Source organism: Mugil cephalus, chromosome 14 (assembly GCF_022458985.1).
Source record: "Mugil cephalus isolate CIBA_MC_2020 chromosome 14, CIBA_Mcephalus_1.1, whole genome shotgun sequence".
In the NCBI taxonomy this organism is placed as follows: Eukaryota; Metazoa; Chordata; class Actinopteri; order Mugiliformes; family Mugilidae; genus Mugil; species Mugil cephalus.
Genome location: NC_061783.1, coordinates 23,683,950 through 23,708,326, shown reverse-complemented (window position 1 = coordinate 23,708,326; position 24,377 = coordinate 23,683,950). Strand labels below are relative to the sequence as shown.

Genomic DNA, 24,377 nt, shown 5'->3' with positions numbered 1-24,377 from the left:
TTTCTTCGTCTGTTGGTGTCTGTGCAGGACTGATTTAAAACAAGTAGCTGATGTTATTCTGCGTTGACGTTTTGTGAAATGCTCTGAGGTGGATGTTTCTATCAGCAGATATCCAACACTGAATGTGTTCTGACATTTACTGACAATAAAATACTGAATTCTGACCTGATCCTTCAAGTTAGTCCTGCACAGGCTGCAGCGTTTTACAACCAACTTCACACACTGTTGTAGAAATATGAGACTGGAGGAAATAACTCACTTCATCTTGGTCTTTATTTACAGGGAGACCACTGCGGGCTATGGCTTCTAGACAAGGTCAGTGTTTTATTTCAGTTACTGATTCAGTTGAAGTCATGAAATGAGATGAAATGAGAGAATATTTCTACAGGATTTATTTTCATATCAGAGCTGCTCCTCCTTCCTGTTTATTGTTAAGTTCTTCTGGTGAATCCTCAGTGACAGAAGAGATGAGCTGGAAAAACTTTTTTTTTTTTTTTTTTTTTTTAATTCAAAATTGTATATCCTCACAGGACCAGGAGGGTCTGACTTGTCTCTGATTTCGGGAGCCTCTGCTTAAAGACGTCCTGCAACTTCTGTCCCTGATTCTGGAGAGTCTGGTAAGTCTCAGTGTTCTTTTCATAATATGGATGAACCTGTTTTAATGAAAGAGAAATGAACATTTACCAAGAAAGATACAAGACAAATAGCTGATCTCCATGTTTTATCATGACTCTACATAAAATATCTCTGATGTTCATTCCTGCAGACACTGACAATTAAATCAAGACCACTGAACGTGAGAGTATCTTGAAAGGAAATGTCCTGGCGTAAGTCTGAAACCCTTCATCAGAAACATCAAATCCATCCATCAGTGAGCAGGAGACTGAGGACGAGGAATTTAAATGAAAACTAAAGTATTTTGTTGTTTTGTAGAAAATTGATGAATCAACACTAATCCATCATTTTCACAGAAGCTTTTAACTGAATTAAAATCTAGAGAAATATCGTAAATGCACTGAAAGAAGAACAATGTGAAGTGAAAGAGTTTAAAGTGGTCATTGACCAGTTTGATGTTAAAGAAGCTTTTTCCTGATGTGAGGTGAATTCATTCATGTCTGGAAAACACTGAGCTTCCATGTTGTGTTCACTGCCTACAATATCCAGTAAGAGTCTGTGTTGAAGTCAACTTCCTTCGCCTCATCAGCTGGAAGCGACTGGTGCTACTTCACAGTTTAAAGCCTCAACAAACCAGTGGATCCAGAAAGAGACGAACAAAGATTTAGACAGAAACATTTAGCCTCAATGAAACATAAATACTGGATGGATTTGGACCAAACTGATAAAATCACCATCTCACTAATACTAATACCATAAAAAACTGTATTAATACTCAAAATATCCCTGTTTGTTGTGTTAGATTTTTTTAAATTAACTCAAGTTCCAGTGAATATTAAGTTTTGAACTTCTGTATGTGTTAGTGGCCTAAAAGCACGTTCTAAAAAACTTTTTATACACATTTTATACTGTTCATAACAGAGTTCTTTGGGTCGAATTTATCAATTTGTTTTAAAACCATTTAATTTTTTTTATACAATCACATAAAGTAACACATGTTGTGATCTCGGTCAAAAGTGACCATGAATTTTTTAACTGTGAACAAAGGAAATTATCCCAAATCTGCACTTGACATTTTCACAATATTACAAGGTTGATGTCTTCTTACATTAATTATACTGCATAATTATACATAATGGTAACTGGTCTATCTGATATGTTAAAACTTGAGTCACATGTTGAACAATATCGGCAGGTTGTTGCGTGTCTCTTGCAAATATAGGCATTGCATTGACGGCATGTTGTGCTTGTTTTGACATCTCTTGGTGCACACAGACTGCGGCTCTTCCTCTTATCACCTCTCTTCTTGTAGCAAGTGATCTTGCCTCTTGCTCCTGGATCTCTGCAACCAATGTGGCTGAGTCTGGTGTTCGAGGAAGGTGTTAGCGTTGTTACTCCAAACAAACAAATTCTTGCTTTTACAGTGCAGATCAAACAAACTGACGACAGAGAACAAGTACATGAAAATCTAAATCTACATACCTTATCAAAGTTGTCAACTCCACCATTGGTTATGATGTAATCCAGGATGGCATTGAAAATCGATACCTGTCCTGTGTAGCAACTAAGGCGGGAGGCAGCTTGGGCTTGCTTCTTCTGATTGTGCCCATCATGGTCAGTTTTATGGTGTAGCCAAGAAGATAAGCCGCTCACTAAGAGCGTAGGAGGTGAGGAAATCATCACGTTATGTTGTGTCCCTCGAGACCTGCAGTATCATCTCCAGACCCACACGCTTCCCTGGGTGCATTTCAGGAAGAGCATCTGCAGGTTTTCCAGTGTAGACCTGCATTTTCCAGGCATATCTTGTCTTGGCATGACATGTTGCCGAAACCTTAATGCCATATTTAGATGGCTTCCTTGGCATATACTGCTTGAAAGGGCAGCGTCCCCTAAAAGTGACAAGACGCTCATCCACCGTGACGTTTGGGCTTGGGCACCTGACCCAAACTTCTCTGATCGCTGCAGGTTTGTCTTGTTGACATTGGCCTGGTCTTGTATCCTGGTTGTCAAAGTGAATCACCCATGACAACATGTGGAATTTTAGTACACACCAGCCAAAATCAAACGACCAACGTATGTGTTGATGTCTGTCTGAGTTACCAACTTACCACTGTCTTTGTAAACTCCATTTACTTCTTTTACTTTACTTCTTCTTTGTTTCCCCTCCAAGTTGGTCATGTTTACCACAGTGGTCTCAGTGGACTCAGTAAGGAACAGTTCAAAGCAGGATTTGATGTGATCAGTCAAGGATACAGCATATTTTGTAGGTTCTAGGCTCATCCTGATGACATTTTGAGCTGAAAGACTACCTTGATTCTCAAGTGGGAATGAAGACCGGGATAAGTTCCCATTCTTTGCGTTGAATGTGACGGTAGCCTCAGCATGGACGTTCTCTTCATCACTGGATTCCTCATCAGTTTTTTCTTGGTCTGGATTAAATTCTGTGTCATCTTCAGTTTCTGACACTTCCTCCTCAAATCCATCGTCACTGCCACTTTCCTCGACTCTCTCCTCTCCATCAGTGTGGTGACCATCATCCCACATCCCATCTCAAGAACCTCACTTACAGGAATATATAGACCTGCCATGGTGCTGGTTGGTGCAAGCCTCAGAAAGTATTATATACCTAAGCTACGTGAAAAGACCCCTTCATGGCCTAAGTCACTATGACATCATGACGTTAGAGGGAGAGAAGCTGGAGGCAAACACTGTCACAAACACACTCTAATCATTATTTCAGGGGTGTCCAAGCAGAAGTTGCGTTTACTATGTTAGTCTCCACAGTGGTTCCACTTACTACTTGTAATATCTTTGTTGGAGGCTTCACTTGATAAAGACAGACCGGACTTCGTCCCCTCTGTGTCCTTTGGTCAAATCGTCCATCCAGTGTGTGAGAGTGTAGGGGTCGGTGAATATAGTCCCATCAGTCAGAGTCAACTTTTTAAAATAACACTCAGTCTCAGAGAGTTAGTGTATTAGTATGTTCTATAAAATATGAGTTTTCTTGCTAAAACAGAATTGAAACAGTTGAAATGTTTGAGATGTTTTGCCTCCAGCTAAGCCCCGCCTCTCAAAACGCATCACACTGTTTACAAACTGTGAAGGGGTCGATTGGAGCAATGTTGCAATTTTCTGTGAGAACTGTGAACGCAGGTGTTGTTCGCACCAGATGAATTTCATATTGCTGGATTTTTCTTTCATTTAAAATGTTTTTCTTATCTTCTTGGACTGTGACTTTATTTATTACAGTTTAGATAAGAAACAATAAAGAAATTGACGGTTCTGTCTAAATGTTTGTATATGTTTAAATATACATTAAAACTGTAAAATAAATGTTGAAGTGATTCAGAGTGTATTTCTTTCTGTTATAATCTCGTCTTGGTCCAAACACAGATGTTATGTTGGGAAACAGCTGCTTCTGGTTTCATATGTCACATGAACGCAGGTAATATAATATAATATAATGTAATATAATGCAGGGGATCACACTCCTCAGCCTCCCTGGGAAGGTCTACGGCAGGGTGCTGGAAAAGAGGGTCCGATGGATAGTTGAACCTCAGATCCTCAGATTTAATCAATTCCCAGCGTTCAATATGCTCCCTTGAGGTCATTGCATTTATTTAACACACTAAGCTAAAATACAATAAATTAATAACAAATGTTTATTAGAGTCTTCATTGATGTGATCTTCATCACTCCTCCTCTTCCTCCGGTTGTTTCCTGTTTGCTGCTTCAGTCTCAAACGAAGCAGAATAAAAAGAAGTAGACGATGGAGACTGGACGTCATCATGTTTCTGTTTCTCAGCTCAACCTGATGGAATCTGAAGTCAATTAATGATCCACAATAATCAGTAGTAATTAGAATAATCCCTCTAGTCAGAGATGAGCTGTTTCCATGGAGACGAAACAAAATGATGTGATCAGACATAAGTTTAGATAAAAATCAAACAACTATTATCAAATCTGCTGGAAACAACAGATGAAGAAGAAGTTTCCTCCATTTTTGACCCTGAATTAATTCAGTAGAAAAAGATATTTGGTTTCTAGAACTTATCAGTCAAACCTTTAACTTTCTACTTTAACTCAGATAAACTGAAATCATTGTATTTGTTTCTAAACACCTCAAAAAGACACTGTCTGGAATTAATTTAATCATTTTAGATCATATTCAAGACTAAACTGCCAGTAAATCACTGGATGTCATACAAGAAATATTAACTAATTAAGTATTAATGTGACTGAATAGTAATCCAAGCTAATAATTATCCTCATTCTCTATTTTATTTTACTAGATTATAGCCTACTTTATATTTTTTATTTTATTTTATCTTTCTTTTTACTAGTGGTTTTAATAGTGTTTTTATGTGCAACTAAGCTACTGTGAACAAGTATCATTAAAGTCCGTCAAAGTCATAGTTCAAGGTTTTACTCTCAAACCTCCGCTCCTCCAATCTACCTAGTAACAGCAATCTAATAATCTGATTGGATGTTGCAGTGTAAACCATCAGGTCCATGTTGTGAATGGAAGAGTAACCTTACGTCACTGGTGAGGCCACGCCCCCTCGTGGATGAAAACAAAGAGGACGTCCTCCGTTGTGTATTGTATAATGTAACTTAATTAATAAAACTGAGATTTTCTCTGCTCCGCTCAAGAAAGAGGGACAAAAGCTAAACAAATGTATGACTTCAGGCCATAAAACAGGTGGACAAAGATGGAAAGAAGTGAGACCCTGATAGTTGATATGTGTATGTCTGCCATAAACACTTCAAGCTTTGATGCTAACGTTAGCTAATGTCAGTCGTCAGAATTGTTAGTTAAAATGTTAAAAATTCCAAATTCATGTTATAAAGTCGTGAATGTTAATGCTGGACTGAAATGACAGCAGGTAACGAAAGAGTACTTTTAATAAAGAGGTTAACGACTAAGCTTAATGCTGTATTTATGTCATCATTCATTAATTTAACATCATGGAATGATTATGAGCTGATGTCATAAATTACCTGGTGATTCAGTGACGTCAGAGTAAATGTCCGGCTATGACACCTTTGGCCACTGTGTGGGGTCGTTCACCCATTTCTCCTGTCAGTAGGCAGTTACAGATATACAGATAGTTTTTAAAAATGTTCTATGTGAAGAATATACACATTATATATGTGTCTGCCTGACTAACGTTAGCCATTACACGTTCTTTCTGCCAACAAATGCTAGCAACACAAAATAAACACTGATTCATGGGGATTTGTATTTACCACCAGTGGTTTGTTTTCACTCGAATGGGGGTGTGGCCTAATGTGCTCCTCCCTTATATATTATTTTAATTTATAACGTGAGGAAAAGCACCTGGCTGACTACCAGTGTGAGGCGTTTACGGAACCAAGTAATTTGTAAAATGACCCGGGTCACTGTCACTGTCAGTAAATTACACGAGTCTCTACTATAGTTTCATAGTCTCTACATGAACATCGATCAGTCGTAAATTATCATTATGTGAGAAACACCGCTGTAGAAGTATATAGTAATAAAGTCTGTCCCAAAGAACGAGTCAGTTCTGGTTGTTACCATAGAGACGATGAAAAAAACGGAGTTCCCCTGAACGTCACATGAAACAGGTAACGCCAGGTATAAAAAGGGAGTTGACAGTTCCTCATCAGAGTGGGACGGAGAGATAAAAACACGACGATAAGTTTGATGAAACTAAGTGTAAATGAGAATAGACTCAGCTTTGCGTCCAGAATGTTCCTGCTGGTGTTTGTAGTTCTTCTGGGAACAGGTCTGACGGTAAACGGCGGTAAGTCACTGTTTTATGAACCTTTGATGAGAGTCGAGGTAAAAACGAAACTAAATCATTTTACCTGTTAAATGTGAATAACCAGAGTAAATACAAAGGAGAACAAATAGACAATGAAGTAAAACCAAACTAAATTAATTAATTCCACATTTTATGCATTTAATTAATGGCTATAATTGTAATTGTAATGATCTTGTGTGGTGTGGTATTATTTTATATGAATTAAAATAATATTTTAAAAAATGATATTAATTAGTTAATTATTAATGTCACTAAATAGTAATCCAAACTAATAATCATTCTCAGTGAAGATTATTTGTCTCTTTCAGTTCAATGTTTCACTCTCAACCTCTGCTCCTCTAATCTGCCCAGCAACAGTAAACTAATAATCTAATTGGCTGCTGCTGTTACCATGTGATGCTGTCGGTTTGTGAACTTAACGTGAAACCATGAATTTGACAATTATTCATCAGACTGAGACAAAGAGAAATAAACAGGATAAAAAGTTTAACAGTTTAATGAAACTAAATTTAGATTAAGATTTAGATTAGATTTTTCTAAATGTTCCTTTTGGTCTTTGTAGTTCTTCTGGGGACAGTAGTGATGGTAACTGTTGAACGTTTAAAGTAGTTTTAGGTGAATTAGTAGTTGTAGGCGACTCCTTTGTTGAGTTTTAGTCATGTAAACTGGTTCATGTTTAGTGTCGTTTACTGTGATAGAAGTTGATGAAGGTGTTTCTGGGTTTAGTGCTGGAGCCTTTATTCCACTCACACACACGGAGATGAAAATTAAAACACTAAACCTCTGCATGGTTTCACATGGACGGATTATTAAAGGACCATGGGAAATTCAGACTAGAAGAAATAACTTAGATTAAAGCTAGCAAAGCAAAGATACATAGGTAGACAAGGTGCAGTGTTACTGATGATATGATGGTAGTGTTATTGTAGCTAAACAGTATATAATAATAATAACAGTATATAGTACTAATTATATATACACACACACACAAGATAGGATATGATATATAGTATAGTATAGGTATAATATATGCATGTAAGTACCTCATCTTTTCTACTTCCAGATCAACCTGATGTGGAGCTGCATTCAGAGATCGTCCATGTTGATGCAGACAGTGGCATGGGCATGATGCTGGTGTGTAGAGCCAGAGGCTTCATCACATCAGACATCATCCTGAACATGAAGAAGAAAGGCTTCATTCTGACTAAAGGCGACGGAGTGGAGACTTCAGGAGTTAAACCAGACAGAGACCAAACCTTCTGGAGAAGAGACCATGTGATCGTTCCTCATTCTGAAGTGTCTCGTTACAGCTGTGAAGTCGTTCATGCTTCATCCAGTTTCCGTGTTGAGAAGGTTTGGGGTAAGAAAGTTTTTCATTCTTTTTCTTTTAGTTCTCATTGTGCAGTTTGTAGATCTCTACATTCAGGGGTGCAGATCCGATGTCAGGACTGGGGGGGGGGGCACAAAAGTGATTTTTTATTTTTTTTTGGCCGTATGCAACTCATACCATGCCGCCATAACTCACAACTTCATAGAGGCTCGCCATGTCATTCAAAAAGTACTGCACAGGGAACCATTTATTGTGGTTACAGCCAACAGCTTGTAGCACTGCTTAATTAACTGTTACATTAGTAAATCATAATTGTTTAACAAATTAACAAGATGAGACGCTGACATCACAGAGTGCAGACTGTGGATTGGTTCGGCTTTACCTTATGATGCTGTAAGTCAATGAGGCGAGAAGTGAAGCTGCCTTGTGGGGACGACGACGTTTATAACTTACATTTTTTTAACAGGAGGTTTTGTTGTATTGCAGCAGTTTGCTCATGTCGATTTAAATGTGGGAGCTGTTTCTAATGCTTAACTCACAGATTTTCACTTTGAAATTGACATTTTCTGTCAACAGCAGGATGAAGAGTGTGACAAAAAATACATACACCGATCACTGTTTCGATTAAATGTGTGGACAAAGAGCTCCTTCTTTGACTCTGCTACTGTGGGCTTTTATATTAGCATGATGGCAGAGATATACCTGTTTCTGTGTGACGCACTCTTTTATCTCATTCACCAACACAGTTGAGGAAATCACCAAACTTTAGGCACAATACCAACGAGTAAAACAGGCAAAGAAAGAAAGACAGTTGTCTTATTCCTGTTATCAATTCCTGTTTTTCCCAAATAGGGGGTGGACATGTTTATCTGGAGTCTCTCTGTTGGGAACTGGTTCTTTTCTGTGATTTAACATCCACATTATTTCAGTAACAGATCAGGATTGTGTTGAAAGACTGAACATGAAAATAATGTGAATGTTTCTGTGTTTTAGATCCTGACTCTGTTGGAGGACGGATCATTTCATCTAAGTTCATAGACACAAGTAAGACATGAGAATATATTTAATTATTTACCACAGATATATGTGGTGACATTGGTCTGTATCATGCTGCTACGTAGCCTCCCTCCAAACATCACCTCATCTTTTCTGCTTCCAGCTCCTCCTCATGTGGAGATGTTTACAGAGTACTGCAGTGTTGAGAAGAACATCTTTTTGTTGTGTGAGGCCTCAGGCTTCTACCCACACAACATCACTGTGAACATCAAGAGGAGCGGCCAGATTCTAACCAGAGAGGACGGAGTGGACACTTCAGACCTTCGTCCAAATGGAGACGGCACCTTCCAGATAAGATACCGTGTGGAGATCGGAAAGTCAGACCCGTCTGTGTTCAGCTGTGAATTCATTCATGCTGCATCTGGTTCACGTGTTGAGAAGGTTTGGGGTAAGAAAGTTTAACTATTTTTGTCATTTTATTTGTTTCAAATATTTTTTTATTACTTTTTAAAAACAAGGGTCCAATACAGGACCTCAAAGATGCTACGTAGCCTCCCTACAAACATCACCTCATCTTTTCTGCTTCCAGCTCACCCTGAGGTGGAGATGTTTACAGAGATCGTTCATGCTGATGCAGACAGTGGCATGGCCATGATGCTGGTGTGTAGAGCCAAAGGCTTCATCACATCAGACATCACCCTGAACATCAAGAAGAAAGGCTTCGTTCTGGGTAAAGGCGACGGAGTGGAGACTTCAGGAGTTAAACCACACGGAGACAAAACCTACTGGAGAAGAGACCATGCGATGATTCCTCATTCTGAGGTGTCTGATTACAGCTGTGAAGTTGTTCATGCTTCAACCCGTTTCCGTGTTGAGAAGGTTTTGGGTAAGAAAGTTTTTCATTCTTTTTCTTTTAGTTCTCATCGTGTAGTTTGTAGATCTCTACATTATTAGTCCTGATGTATAAACTTTATTTCTGTTTCTAACTCCCTCTTAAACTAGCAGTGAGGTTGTAGCGTATTAGAGCTGCTAGCAGTGATGTTGTTCATGTCATGTCTTGTGTATCTGGGGCGTAATCAACATTACTGCAGAAAGCTGCCAGTGGTTTCTCTCCAATGATTGAAATGATTCACCAACAAAGGATCTGAGGGTTCATTCACACCTGAGATGTTTAGTCCAGTTAAACCAGACTGAGGTTGATTCAGATCTCATTAACATCCTGATCTGGTCTCTGGAGGCAGCGATCGTTCACGTGATCATATGTGTTTCATTAAACTCTTCTTCATATTCTGATATTCTCATGTCTGGAAGCTTCACCAACGTCCTGTCTACAGAATATGAAGTTTATCTGGAGTCTCTCTGGGAACTGGTTCTGGTGCAGTAAAGATCTGCTGGACCAATCAGATCATTTGGGGGCGGAGCTTAATGTGGTGAAGAGGAACAGTCAGTAGATGTCACCTGATTAGTTTAAATGTCTGATTGGTTGGAGGAGGATCCAGTTAATGTAGAGGGATTTTTTTGGAACCTCTTCATTAAATCCAACTCTGTGTCTTCAGAGACTTAACGAGGAGAAACTTTCTTTTCTGTGACTTAACATCCACATTATTTCAGTAACAGATCAGGATTGTGTTGAAAGACTGAACATGAAAATAATGTGAATGTTTCTGTGTTTTAGATCCTGACTCTGATGGAGGACAGATAATTTCATCGAAGTTCATAGACCCAAGTAAGACATGAGAATATATTGAATTATTTACTAGAGATATATGTGGTGACATTGGTCTGTATCATGCTGCTACGTAGCCTCCCTCCAAACATCACCTCATCTTTTCTGCTTCCAGCTCCTCCTGATGTCCAGATGTTTACAGAGGACTCCAGTGTTGAGAAGAACGTCTTTTTGTTGTGTGAGGCCTCAGGCTTCTACCCACACAACATCACTGTGAACATCAAGAGGAACGGCCGTATTCTAACCAGAGAGGACGGAGTGGAGAGTTCAGGAGTTCGTCCATATGAAGACGGCACCTTCCAGATAAGAGACGGTGTCGAGATTAAGAAGTCAGACGAGGCTGTGTTCCACTGTGAAGTCTTTCACGCTGCATCTGATACACATGTGAAGAAGCCCTGGGGTAAGAATGTTGGTTTAATGTCGTTGGACTGAAGTGAGTGAGATGATTGTAACTAGAGAACAGGTAGAAGTTGTCTTCACATAGTCTCATCTGAGAATACTCTGACGCTCTGGGTTAGTTTTGAAGCTCACATGTTTCTCTCCTTCACTAACCACTGATTTCACTTTGTTTAGTCATTAAATTCAAGTGAATGAGCGTCTTTCATGAGTGAATGAAAGACATCTTTATTCTGAATTCATTTTCTTTTCTTCACAGTATCAACACGGTTCTAGTTGAGTCTGATCAGCTCTGCTTCTAGTGTCTCTGGTAAGTATCAGTGTTTCCCATCAACATAGAGAACATGCTGCATGTTTTTATAACCTGGATGAACCAGAAAGAAAAATCTATTTCCAGAGAAGACACATAATAAATCTGATGATCTCAATGATATATTATTACTGTAAATAGAAAATAACTCTGATGTTCATTCCTGCAGGCACTGAGAAGAAATCACAAGAACACTAGAGAAGATAAAGGAACCTTTACACTGCTCTGATATGAATGTATGAATTTAATACTTAAAACAGTTTTACTTTTCTTGATTTTTACTAAATTAGCTACCTCATGTAGAAACACTGAGGCTGTTGCTTCTTTACTTCTAATAATCGTTAATGGAAAATCAGGATTCAGTAAATGAGTTTTACTTGTTCCATATTTGCTGTTAAAATCATCATGAACTGGTCTTTTAATATTCAGACTGGATGTTGATATGTTTATTTTATTTGTTTTTACTTATATATTAATCATTAGGCATCAGAATACATGGGTTTATGATAGTAGGGGTTCATCAGAGTAAGAATAATGTAATCAGAATAAAGACATTGATGACTTATGATGAAGGATTATAAAACACTACTGGTGAATATGTGTGTGATTTGTTTATCATTACAATAATAAAAATGTTTGGTCACAAGTGACTGAGAGTTTTTTTTTATAATCAAATCGAGATCAAGTCGACTCTTTATCATTTTTATAACCTGAGAATAATTTGAACTATTAGAAGGAAAGATGTTTTTAATCTCTAATTTAATGGAGCTGCTGGATCAGAGCTGCTGGAAATCTATTTATTATCAGGGGTAAATTAAACCTCCTCTGTTCTCTTTGTCCTTATCTTCTTCTAAAATATATTTTCTTCCTTTTTATCACTTTTGTCTTTGTCTTATTTAATTTCTTTATTTTCTTCCTATATTTAGTATTTGACGTAGAATAACTACTCAGTACATTTTTAAAGTACTTGTACTAGACTTGAATATTTCACCATTGAGAGCGTCACCACCTGGAAGGGAAACAGCACCAGACAGGACTCCTTGGTCCGTTCAGCAGAGTGGACCATCCCCTCCCAAACCCGAACCAAGAAGATCCTGGACCAGTCCAGCCGCTCCAGAACCGCTCTCTTCTCCTGCTGCCACCAGACCATCATCTCCTCTGAGGCTGAAGAACAGTTTCTATCTCCATCATCCATCTGATCGACTCTGAACCTGAACTGGACTTAAATACCACTGCATCACTGCACTGTATTCACCCAGCTGTTTTTAAAAATACTCTAAATAACCTGCATGTATAAACGAGCTACACCAGTTTGAGTTTACATTTCAATTTTATTTATTAGATTTTCCTCAGTTGTACATCTATAGCTTTATTTTATTACTATTTCGTTCTACTACTGGCTGCAGGAGGTACATTAACAATGCATTTCACTGTGCATTGTACTATGTAGAACTGAGTCCTCTAATAATAATTCAACATGCCCCGGTCCATCTATTGAGCCCCAGTCATAACAACTCACAATCCTCAAGTCAAACTTATAAATTAGCTGTGAGCCTAAGTGAAGTTATAACTCAATCAAACTGAATTAATTATAGTGCATGACTCTAACTTTAAACTTTAATAACTTTATCGGGATTAAAGGTACAAGAACACCCAGCTATGTCTAATCTGCCTAGTAACACAAAAAGAATAATCTGATTGGCTGCGGTGGCTGGACGTTCGTTACCTTGGACACGCTGAAACGAAACGTCACATGAAACCAGGAAATGGACAGTTCTTCATCAGACAAACATTTAGAGAAATAAACACGAAATAAACTGCTTCCAGCTCCTCCAGATGTCAACATGTTTCCAGAGAACTCTGAAGTTCAGACCAAGGTCATTGTGACGTGTCTGGTCTCAGGCTTCTACGCAAACAACATCATCCTGAATATGAAGAGGAACGGCCGTATTCTAACCAGAGAGGACGGAGTGAAGAGTTCAGGAGTTTGTTCAAATGAAGAGAAGAAGACAGAGAAGAGACTCTGTGGAGATTAAAACATCAGACAAGTCTAATTTCAGCTGTGAAGTCATTCATGATGCATCTGGTTCACATGTGGAGAATTCCTGGGGTAAGAATGTTGGTTTAATGTCGTTGGACTGAAGTGAGTGAGATGATTGTAACTAGAGAACAGGTAGAAGTTGTCTTCACATAGTCTCATCTGAGAATACTCTGACACTCTGGTTTAGTTTTGAAGCTCACATGTTTCTCTCCTTCACTAACCACTGATTTCACTTTGTTTAGTCATTAAATTCAATCTTTGCTGAGACTTTTCACATTTCACTAACACACACAAACTGATGGCAATGTTTTCTGGGTTTTAGAGCAACGTCGTCATGATGGCTCTGGTGGAGGTGCAGGTGTCATCATCGTTGGAGTGGCAGTAGTCCTGTTGGTGGTCCTAGTGTTCGTTTTGAAGTTCCGAAGCCTCTTTGGTAGGTTCAGAGTTGTGTATCTTCACTGTGTTCAACAACATCAATGATTGTAGGTCCTGTAATCCAGAGTTGTCTGTAGTGTATTTACACCAAGATTCCACAGAATATTTTCCTCCAGTAGAACAATGGAGTGAGTCTGTTATCAGAGCTCTGTTATTATTGGACTGTGGACAAGTACAAGTCCTTCAATGCAACAACTTCTACCATCAACCATCACTTCATTCTCTCTCTCTGGTAATTTACAGGAGCTGCTGGCAGATCCAGAACAGTGTACGCCCCAGGTAACTCCTTCTTCTTTTGAATGAAGTGTGTACCTGTTGGCATCTGTGCAGGAAAGGCATGATAAGCTTGGCTTGAGCTTGGATTGTTGGAATCTCAGAGAAGATACTAGGACTCCATGACTTTTCTGGTTTGAATCTTTTCCAGTGAGCTCAGGGTCCACTGTGTACTGTGTATTGATGGAGTCAACAACGTCATGTCGTCCATAAAAGCTCAACATGACAGGTTGGGCAACCTCTGATGGAATTCGGTAGTGATCCAAATCTTTTCAGATCAGCTGGTGTGGAACACTTGAAAAGACCTTGGTGAGGTGCAGCCAAACGACAGAGAATGTGTTGTATTTACTCTTGGCTTTGTTTATGAGCTGGTTAATCACTGCTGTATGCTCAAGCCAACCGGAATCTTTCAGTACTCCTCCTTGCCACACCCACACTCATTGGTGAGCCGTTATGTTATTAACCTTTTGACGAAGAAAGACCAAAATATTTTCCCTCTACGTCCAGCAAGAAAATCTCCCAGAACTCGAGTCTTGTGAAATCTGGCTCTTTTGACACAAAGCAGCCTCAACAAATGTCTCCGTATGCAGCCGCAACACTGTCTTCTATTATCTCCTTTGCACATGTCATTGTCCCATCCTTGGGCTTTCCTAGGAGACTCGCTTTGAGTTGGAAAGAGTTGTTGTAAAAGGTTTGCTTCTTCCGAGTGGTCTGACGTTTAAGTTTACTTGAGTAGGGTTGATACATGTTGAGCAAATAGCATCAGCTGACTAGGACAAAGCAAGAAGGAAACATATAGCGATTCTGAGAGACAAAACAGAGAACAATGAGGAGCGGTTCTGAAGTGATAAAAGTTGCAAAGGAGGGAGTCACAGGATGAGCGGTACAGAGCATGTGAGGTCTATGTCAGGGAGGAACAGGTAGGAAGGACTTTCTCTTCTTTCTAGAGCGCTGTCCCAGGGGATTGGAGGACCTGAGTGGCCGAGGGCCGGGACCAACCCGTCCACCAACAATGTGAGAGTTAAGTCTAAACCACGACTCCTCCCAGCTAACTCACCGGGATGTTCAGTAACTACGTCGTTCGGACAGACTCAAACAACTTCTCTCAAAAGTCAAAAAGGAACGTAGCCCTGCTACTTTTTTACTTAACAAAAATGGAGAAATACGTTTTTTCTACCAGCAGCTTTATTTAACAGAATGAAAAATCCTCATCAATATTGCACTATTCCTCAGTTACCTGCTAGGCGGCACCAGCGGACCACAACGCTGACAACAGATATTTTTCTATTAGAATGGCTGTTCAGATTACCTGGCTACACTCACATAATCGGGAGAAACCAGCTGACATCCAGTTCTTCCTTTTAATCTTCTGCTCCATAACTTTCTCTGTTTTTGTTCACTGGGGAAACGTTGGAGTTTCCTCCATGTTTTCCTGATCCTGTGCTGGAGCCGTAGGCTGAGCACTGTGGCATATTTAAACTTTTAATCCAACTTTATTCTCTGTTATTGTCACTTCTCTATGGGTGAATATTGGCTAGATGTATCTAACATGGCGCACATCAGACGCTCCATTCCCCAGTTAGACAGACTCTCTGCTTCGGTCTCAAAGGAAGCAGCAGAAGAAGTAGCCTAGCAACGGAGCAACAGTAAACCGGTAAAAACCATGAAAATATCAACATCATTATTTTGTTGTCTGAACATAATTTTTGACCTAAAGATAATATTTTAAAGTTATAACGTCGGTGAGATCACAAACCAGAGGTGTCTAGGGTACCATGTAAATCTTACCACTAAAATAACCTGGTCACTGTCTTCCACTAAACTACGAGAGTCTCTACCATAGACTGTATAAATATTTATACTTTATATCAACATGAACGTCGATCAGTAAATCATCAACATGTGAGAAACACTGCTGTATAAGCGGCCACTCAATGAACTGCAGTTTATTATACTTGCACTTTGACCTCATTACTGAGACCGGGAAGGTGGAGAGTTTTCATCAGGTTGAGATGCAGAGAAATGAACACACAAAAAAAGTTTAAAACGAGAACAGGATCAGCTTTACATTCAACATGTTCCTGCTGGTGTTTGTAGTTCTTCTGGGGACAGTAGTGACGGTAAACAGCGGTAAGTCACTGTTTTATGAACCTTTGATGAGAGTCGAGTTAAAAACGAAACTAAATTGTTTTGTGACGCATTTTACCTGTTGAACATTTGAAAGTAGTTTTAGTTGAATTAGTTGTTGTAGGTTACTCCTTTGTTGAGTTTTAGTCATGTAAACTTATTCCAGATGTCTGGTTCATGTTATTCACACAGAACAAAAATATAAACGCAACACCTTTTTTTGTTTTGCTTCCATTTTCCATGAGCTGAACTCAAAGATCTATTTTTTATATATATATATATATATACACAAAAGATGTATTTCTCTCAAAAATTGTTCACAAATCTGTCTAAATCTGTGTTAGTCAGCACTTCTCCTTTGCCGAGATAATCCACCCCTCCTCACAGGTGTGGGGTACTTTAGGCTGGCCACAATAAAAGGCCACCCTGTCGCACTACGGGGGGCTGGGATGTGACCACCATTTGCCTCACGCAGTGCAACACATCACCTTTGCATAGAGTTGATCAGGTTGTTGATTGTGACCTGAGGACTGTTGGTCCATTCCTCTCCAATTGGGCTTGAAGAGGACTGTGTACAGATCCTTGCAATGTGGGGCCGTGCATTATCATGCTGCAACATGAGGGCTGAGGGTGAATGGCACCTCTCCAACATGCCAGACATATCAAATGTGAGCATTTGTCCACTGAAGTCAGTTACGATGACGAACTGCAGTCAGGTCGAGGTCCCGATGAGGACGATGAGCATGCAGATGAGCTTCCCTCAGATGGTTTCTGACAGTTTGCGCAAAAATTCTTTGGTTATGCAAACTCCCTGTTCCCTCAAAACTTGCAACATGTGTGCTGTGTGCTGTGTGTTATTGTGGCCATACTAAGGTACAGCTGTGCATCATTCATGCTGTCTAAACAGCATCTTCATTTGTCACACCTGATTTTTTCGGCAAAGAAGAAGTACTGACTAACACAGATTTAGACAGATTTGTGAACAATATTTGGGAGAAATACATCTTTTGTGTATATAGAATTTTTTTTTAGATCTTTGAGTTCAGCTCATGAAAAATGGGAGCAAAAACTAAAGTGTTGCATTTATGTTTTTGTTCGGTGTACGTCAAATTGAATCTGTTCAACGTTCAAAGTGTAAATGTGACTCTACAAGAAGACTGATGGAGTTAATTATGAGGACGTCAGTGTTATAAACTGATCATATGTGGTGACATTGGTCTGTATCATGCTGCTACGTAGCCTCCCTCCAAACATCACCTCATCTTTTCTGCTTCCAGATCAACCTGAGGTGGAGATTTATTCACATGTCTTCAGTGTCGGTGCAGAGACTGCTAGTCGCAGGATTTTGGTGTGTAGAGCCACAGGCTTCATCACATCATACATCATCCTGAACATCAAGAAGAATCACTGTGTTCAGACTAAAGAGGACGGAGTGGAGACTTCAGGAGCTGAACCATATGTAGACAAAACCTACCAGAGAAGGGACTCGATTGTCATTTTAAAGTCTGACAAGTCTAAATACAGCTGTGAAGTCATTCATGCTGCATCCAGTTTCCGTGTTGAGAAGGTTTGGGGTAAGAAAGTTTTTCTAGTTTTCATCATTTGTCGTAGTTTTCTTGTCTTTTCTAATGTAGTTCTCTACATGTAGTTTGTCCATCAGATTAATAGTTTTCTGGTCTGAAAATCCATTTTGTGAAGTTGTTTAAAGGTTTTCTCAGTGAATAAGTGAGTGAAGTGGAGTCATGATGGATCAAGAACTGACTCCTGATGGACTCCATGAGGTTTTATCTCCTAGAGACAGAAGAGTCTAATCTCTCTGACATCAATGGGTGAAGTGGCCAGGTGCAGCTGAAACTAGGAAGTCAGGGAACTTTAATAATGACTTGGCCAGTGTGCTAGGTAATCTTATTTATGATTATGGTAAGGACAGATTTAGCACTATTGAGAAACGGAAGAAACTAGAGGAATAGTTAGGTAGCAGGAAATTGATAGACTTATACAGGAGAGGAGAATGCTTAAGAAGCAGTGGAAGAAAGATACAGAGGAGGAGAAAAAAGGCATATGCGAAGGAGTGGTTGGGCGGAGAAGATTAGGAAAAATAGGAAAAGGAACAATCTATAAGTCTATTAGATTCTATAGAATCTAGCACTCTGTAGGGATCCGTTTAGATCTGTGAAGTCACTATTTGGAAAAGAGAAGGATTGCAGCCTGATGGTGCTCATGTAGGAGCTGGAGGAGTACTTGGTGGAGGTACATAAAGATAAGTAAAGGTTTAGGAAGATGGCACTCCCCTCTGATATTCCACCAATTGGCGAGATAGGTAGTCAGTGTGACAATAGCCCACCAAGGTAGAAAGAGGTTCAGGAATGGTGAGGTGCTCAAGAGCCTCTTCAGCTCCGGGACCGAATGGAGTCCCGTATCGGCTGTACAAGAGTTCACCAGATATACTGAGATTTATCTGGAAGTTGATGAAGGTAGTTTGGAAGAAACGGGTTATTCCCAAGGCATGGCGCAGAGCAGAGGGAATTTCATTCCCAAAGAGAAGGGCTCAGTAAAGATAAGTCAGTTTAGACCGATCAGTTTGCTCAATGTTGAGGGGAAGGTCTTCTTCGGTGTTGTGGCACAGAGTCTGTCCAGGTACTTGGACGAAAATGGATTGATTGATGCGTTGGTGCAAAAGGCTGGAATCCCTGACTTTTCTGGATGTTTAGAGCACACCAGTTCGATTTGGCAGTTAACAAAGCGAGAGAAGAGAGACTTGCATGCTGTATTTGTAGACCTGGCTAATGCATTTGGTTCAGTACTTCACAGATTGTTATGGGAAGCTTTTGATTTTTTTAGAGTTCCAGGCAGTATCAAAGGCCTAGTCAAAGCCTATTTTGCAGACATACAGCTCTGCTTTACCAACGCAGAGTACACTACAGCATGGCAGCAGCTGGAGGTAGGCATCATGGCATGGTGTACAATCTCTTGTAGAGATCTGGGGCTGTGTGCTGGAAAACCTCTATGGAGCAAGGCATCAGTAACAGAAAAATGAAAGATGGCTAATGAGCTAAAGAGAGCTAGATTTGCAGAGATGGCAGCAGAAGCTGAACAGCAAAGGGGGGGCGCCCGTGTGCGGCCGGTGGAGTTGGGTTGCCGTAGATTTATGGCAAAATCTACCATTGCTTTCCTGTGGGAGCTAGGCATTCGCAGGAGAGAACAGAGGGTCGCTGTAAACAACATGTCCCTGGCAGCACAGTGAGCAAGTGAGTGACCGGCTAATAAGGAAACATGCCAGCTGGGGGAGCACACTAAAGGTAAGGCTAGCTGAGTAGTGCTAATAGTCAGCAGTACGGTAAGCTCTCGGTTGAAGGTCACATGGTTGTGTGGTGGCTGCATTGAGGGAGTTGACTCCAGGATCCTGGAACTCACTGTTAAAACATCTTGAGGTGTCGAGGGCCTAACTTAATGAAACATTGGTAAAGGGAGGTGCCCACTTGAAAACCCCAGTGATGTGGGCTAGTTAGCTGGTGTATTTTGTTGGTTGCTAGTTGGTAGCTGACTGCTAGCCTGCTGGTTATTTTTTCTGTTGGACTTGGCTTCTAAATGTGTTTTCCTCAGATTTTGGCACAAGGAATTTTAACATCTTATCCTGTGTAATAATGACTACTTTAACGAATCAGGATTGTGTTGAAGGACTGAACATGAAAATAATGTGAATGTTTCTGTGTTTTAGATCCTAACTCTAATGGAGGAGGAAGGATCATTTCATCTACGTTCATAGACACAAGTAATGTGAACATGAGAATATATTGAATTATTTACTACAGATATATGTGGTGACATTGGTCTGTATCATGCTGCTACGTAGCCTCCCTCCAAACATCACCTCATCTTTTCTGCTTCCAGCTCCTCCTCATGTGAAGATGTTTCCAGAGAACTCTGAAGTTCAGACCAACATCATTGTGACGTGTCTGGTCTCAGGCTTCTACCCAAACAACATCATCCTGAATATGAAGAGGAACGGCCGTATTCTAACCAGAGAGGACGGAGTGAAGAGTTCAGGAGTTTGTTCATATAAAGACGACACCTTCCAGAGAAAAGACTCTGTGGAGATTAAAAAATCAGACACGTCTGATTTCAGCTGTGAAGTCATTCATGATGCATCCAGGTTTCGTGTTGAGAAGGTTTGGGGTAAGAAAGTTTTTCTAGTTTACATCATTTGTCGTAGTTTTCTTTTCTTTTCTAATGTAGTTCTCTACACGTAGTTGAATCTTGTCATTTATTTTCATGTTGGTATTGTTGTAGTTCCAGTTGTGACTTTTACAGAAAGATTTGATGAGACAGATTCTAGGAGCTGATCTCCAGACCTATGAGAATGACATCAATGTAGTAGAAAGTTGAAATGATCACATGTGTTTCATTTCTCTAAAGCTTCAAATTGTTTCAAGAACTCAGTTTGTCTCCAGGAGATTATTACGCCTAAAACATTTGACTCTGTTGAAGATGAAGATGATTTAACATCCACATTATTTCAGTAACAGATCAGGATTGTGTTGAAAGACTGAACATGAAAAAAATGTGAATGTTTCTGTGTTTTAGATCCTGACTCTGATGGAGGAGAACGGATCATTTCATCTAAGTTCATAGACACAAGTAAGACATGAGAATATATTTAATTATTTACTACAGATATATGTGGTGACATTGGTCTGTATCATGCTGCTACGTAGCCTCCCTCCAAACATCACCTCATCTTTTCTGCTTCCAGCTTCTCCTGATGTGGAGATGTTTACAGAGAACTGCAATGTTGAGAAGACCATCATTGTGACGTGTCTGGTCTCAGGCTTCGACCCAAACAACATAATCCTGAATATGAAGAGGAACGGCCGTATTCTAACCAGAGAGGACGGAGTGAAGAGTTCAGGAGTTTGTTCAAATAGAAACGACACCTTCCAGAGAAGAGACTATGTGGAGAATAAAAGATCAGACAAGTCTAATTACAGCTGTGAAGTCATTCATGCTGCATCTGGTTCACATGTGGAGAAGGTTTGGGGTAAGAAAGTTTAATTATTTTTCTCATTATCTGTTGATGTTTGTCCAACAGATCTCTACATTATTAGTTCACTGATGACAGATGTAACATTATTGTGTGTAGTTTTCTAGACTCTGGTTGGATCCAGAGTTGACTTGTATCAGAGCTGCTAACAGTGTCGTCTCTACAAGTGTTTGTCTAAAGAAATGTGAAGAAAATGACTCAAGTTACATGATTGTAACTAGAGAACAGGTAGAAGTTGTCTTCACATAGTCTCATCTGAGAATACTGTGACACTCTGGTTTAGTTTTGAAGCTCACATGGTTGTGTGGTGACTGCATGGAGGGGTTTGACTCCAGGACGCTATGTTGGTTGTTTTGGTTGTTTTGTTTTTCTCAGTTGGATTGGGCTTCCAAATGTGTCTTTCCCTGAATCTTGGCACAAGGACAAAGTGTACGTTGACATGTGGTTGCATATCCCATCACTTCTTACTGAAAACTCCATGTACTATAAGGGTAGTTGAAATGCTGGCATTTCCCACTCACACTGTACTGGGAGCCAGGATTACGTGGACCTACTGCTGTTGGCTAGGCTAGTTAGCTGGTGTCTTTTTGTTGGTTTCTAGTTGGTAGCTGACTGCTAGCCTACTGATTAGTTTTTCAGTTGCACTGGGTTTCTAAATGTGTTTTGCCTCATTTTGACACAAAGGACTGTGACATCTTGTATAATGTGTAATGATCAATGCTGTGACAGATCAGGATTGTGTTGAAAGACTGAACATGAAAATAATATGAATGTTTCTGTGTTTTAGATCCTGACTCTAATAGAGGAGGAAGGATCATTTCATCTACGTTCATAGACACAAGTAAGACATGAGAATATATTGAATTATTTACTACAGATATATGTGGTGACATTGGTCTGTATCATGCTGCTACGTAGCCTCCCTCCAAACATCACCTCATCTTTTCTGCTTCCAGCTCCTCCTGATGTAGAGATGTTTCCAGAGAACTCTGAAGTTCAGACCAACGTCATTGTGACGTGTCTGGTCTCAGGCTTCTACCCAAACAACATCATCCTGAATATGAAGAGGAACGGACGTATTCTAACCAGAGAGGACGGAGTGAAGAGTTCAGGAGTTTGTTCAAATGAAGACGACACCTTCCAGAGAAGAGACTCTGTGGAGATTAAAAGATCAGACAAATCTAATTACAGCTGTGAAGTCATTCATGCTGCATCTAATATGAAAGTGGAGAAGCCCTGGGGTAAGAATGTTGGTTTAATCTGGTTGGACTGAAGTGAGTGAGATGATTGTAACAAGAGAACAGGTAGAAGTTGTCTTCACATAGTCTCATCTGAGAATACTCTGACACTCTGGTTTAGTTTTGAAGCTCACATGTTTCTCTCCTTCACTAACCACTGATTTCACTTTGTTTAGTCATTAAATTCAATCTTTGCTGACACTTTACATCCACATTTCACTAACACACACAAACTGATGGCAATGTTTTCTGGGTTTTAGATCATCATCTTCCTCCTCTTCCTCTTTCTTACTCTGGTGGAGCTGGAGGCAAGACTGCTGATGTAGTGATGGGAGTCCTGGGTCTGGTCCTGCTCCTGGTTGTGGTGTTGGTGGTTCTGAGGAGACGACGCATCTGTGGTAGGTTCAGAGTTGTGTATCTTCATTGTGTTCAACAACATCAATGATTGTAGGTCCTGTAATCCAGAGTTGTCTGTAGTGTATTTACACCAAGATTCCACAGAATCTTTTCCTCCAGAAGAACAATGGAGTGAGTCTGTTATCAGAGCTCTGTTATTATTGGACTGTGGACAAGTACAAGTCCATCAATACAACAACTTCTACCATCAACCATCACTTCATTCTCTGTTTACAGGAACTGCTACTTGCAATAAAGCTCCATTAAACACCACCTCAGGTACGTCCATTCTGTCCTTTATTTAAATGTTTTGTGTTGGTGTGTGCAGGACTGATTTAAAACATGCGGCTGATGTTATTAATCCAGAAACAGCATTTGACATATTTGTTTTAAAATGACTAAAGTGACTGTGTTTAAATGATTCATTTTAGTGCTTTAAATGTAAAATTTAATTCATCTAACTGGAAGTGTTTTAAATTTGGTTTGTTGTTTTTAAAACGTCTTAAGTCAAGTTTCTGTCGTGTTCTTTCTCTACTGTGACGCCTTCCAGCTGTAGATTCGTTGGACTATAAATACTTTCTTGCCAGAACCACTGACCTGTGTTGTCCTTAGTGACATGAGCCATAAAGACATTTTTATTCAAAATTCATTTTATTTTGTTCACAGGGTCTCAGTCGTCTCTGGACAGAAACGTCAGCTCTGACTCTGGTGGCTCTACTTCTTCTGGTGTCTCTGGTAAGTATCAGTGCCTCCATCAACATAGAAAACATGCTGCATTTTTTATAATCTGGATGAAGCAGAAAGAAGAATATTTCCAGAGAAGGCACATCATAGATCTGATGATCTCCATGTTCTATTATTACTCCAAGTAGAAAATAACTCTGATGTTGATTCCTGCAGAAAATGAGAAGAAATCAGTGAGACAGAGAAAAGAAATGTCCCAGCGTAAGTCTGAAGTCTCCAGGAATACTTCAAATCCATCCATCAGTGAGCAGGAGGCTGAAACTAATATCCCTTCCACGTCGAAAATCCTGGGTTGACACAGGATTTACAGACCCGGGTCGACCATTAATGATCATGTTACACCACTTTTGATTTGTTTGAAAAAATGAACAAAAATCTCTGCTCTTCAGTGATCTGTCTCTTATGGGAATAGACCAAAATTTGCTGTGTTTAAATGAAACTAAAGCGTAGAAAAGCAATGAATCAGCAGCTAAACATTTGCTTTTTGCAGAAGTGTGAAGATTAGGCTGCAACAAACTATTGGTGAAGATGTTTTCATCTAATTTCATATTTAACTGTTGGATCTGATAAAGTTAAAGACTAGAGATCCCGAGGACATACGTGATGTAGAAGATGAAGGAAGCGTTTCCCTGCAGTGAGGACTTTCTCCAGTGTGTGTGGTGTTGGTAGTAAAACATTTAAAGTGTGACTACTGGGACGGCCTGTGGTGCGTTCGCTGCACATCTACAGCTCCAGTGGTCAGAGTTCACTTGTGTCTCATGTCTCTGAAACACTAAGGAGTTCAAAGTCCTAGAGTCATAAGAGCAGCTCCAATCAGCATCAGTATCAATATTTATGAGCTCACGTTGGGAAACCTCGTAGTCTCACTGTTTACGATGCCACATTGGGAATCAGTCTTT

General features: G+C 39.8%; 3 protein-coding genes across 8 annotated transcripts in view; 2 read left to right on the top strand and 1 right to left on the bottom strand.

Annotated features, from left to right (window-relative positions):
- LOC125019922 overlaps positions 1-24,312 on the top strand; it is a 293,290-nt gene extending 268,978 nt beyond the window's left edge. The window contains exons 1-13 of one of the 2 annotated variants that reach the window (XM_047605051.1): positions 6,220-6,404; positions 7,489-7,785; positions 8,749-8,799; positions 8,915-9,199; positions 9,341-9,637; positions 20,644-20,697; positions 20,813-21,097; positions 21,888-21,941; positions 22,057-22,341; positions 22,599-22,736; positions 22,972-23,013; positions 23,401-23,469; positions 23,635-24,311. In XM_047605051.1, coding sequence (XP_047461007.1) covers positions 6,305-6,404; positions 7,489-7,785; positions 8,749-8,799; positions 8,915-9,199; positions 9,341-9,637; positions 20,644-20,697; positions 20,813-21,097; positions 21,888-21,941; positions 22,057-22,341; positions 22,599-22,736; positions 22,972-23,013; positions 23,401-23,469; positions 23,635-23,774 — 2,097 coding nt within the window. In that variant the 5' untranslated portion in view covers positions 6,220-6,304 and the 3' untranslated portion in view covers positions 23,775-24,311. Of the gene's footprint in view, positions 1-6,219; positions 6,405-7,488; positions 7,786-8,748; positions 8,800-8,914; positions 9,200-9,340; positions 9,638-20,643; positions 20,698-20,812; positions 21,098-21,887; positions 21,942-22,056; positions 22,342-22,598; positions 22,737-22,971; positions 23,014-23,400; positions 23,470-23,634 lie in introns of those variants that run through there. The other variant, XM_047605050.1, reaches the window with a different exon arrangement.
- The window catches only part of LOC125019927 (H-2 class I histocompatibility antigen, Q10 alpha chain-like), a 175,597-nt gene that overhangs the window by 74,172 nt on the left and 77,048 nt on the right, over positions 1-24,377 (bottom strand). The gene's annotated exons all lie outside the window — the stretch shown is intronic.
- Positions 1-24,377, top strand: part of LOC125019928 (H-2 class I histocompatibility antigen, Q10 alpha chain-like) — a 333,056-nt gene that overhangs the window by 272,039 nt on the left and 36,640 nt on the right. The window contains exons 6-8 of one of the 3 annotated variants that reach the window (XM_047605067.1): positions 11,166-11,171; positions 12,395-12,399; positions 21,519-21,529. In XM_047605067.1, the coding sequence (XP_047461023.1) occupies positions 11,166-11,171; positions 12,395-12,399; positions 21,519-21,529 (22 nt within the window). Of the gene's footprint in view, positions 1-282; positions 316-530; positions 618-11,165; positions 11,172-12,394; positions 12,400-13,661; positions 13,874-21,518; positions 21,530-24,377 lie in introns of those variants that run through there. The other 2 variants (XM_047605068.1, XM_047605069.1) reach the window with 2 other exon arrangements.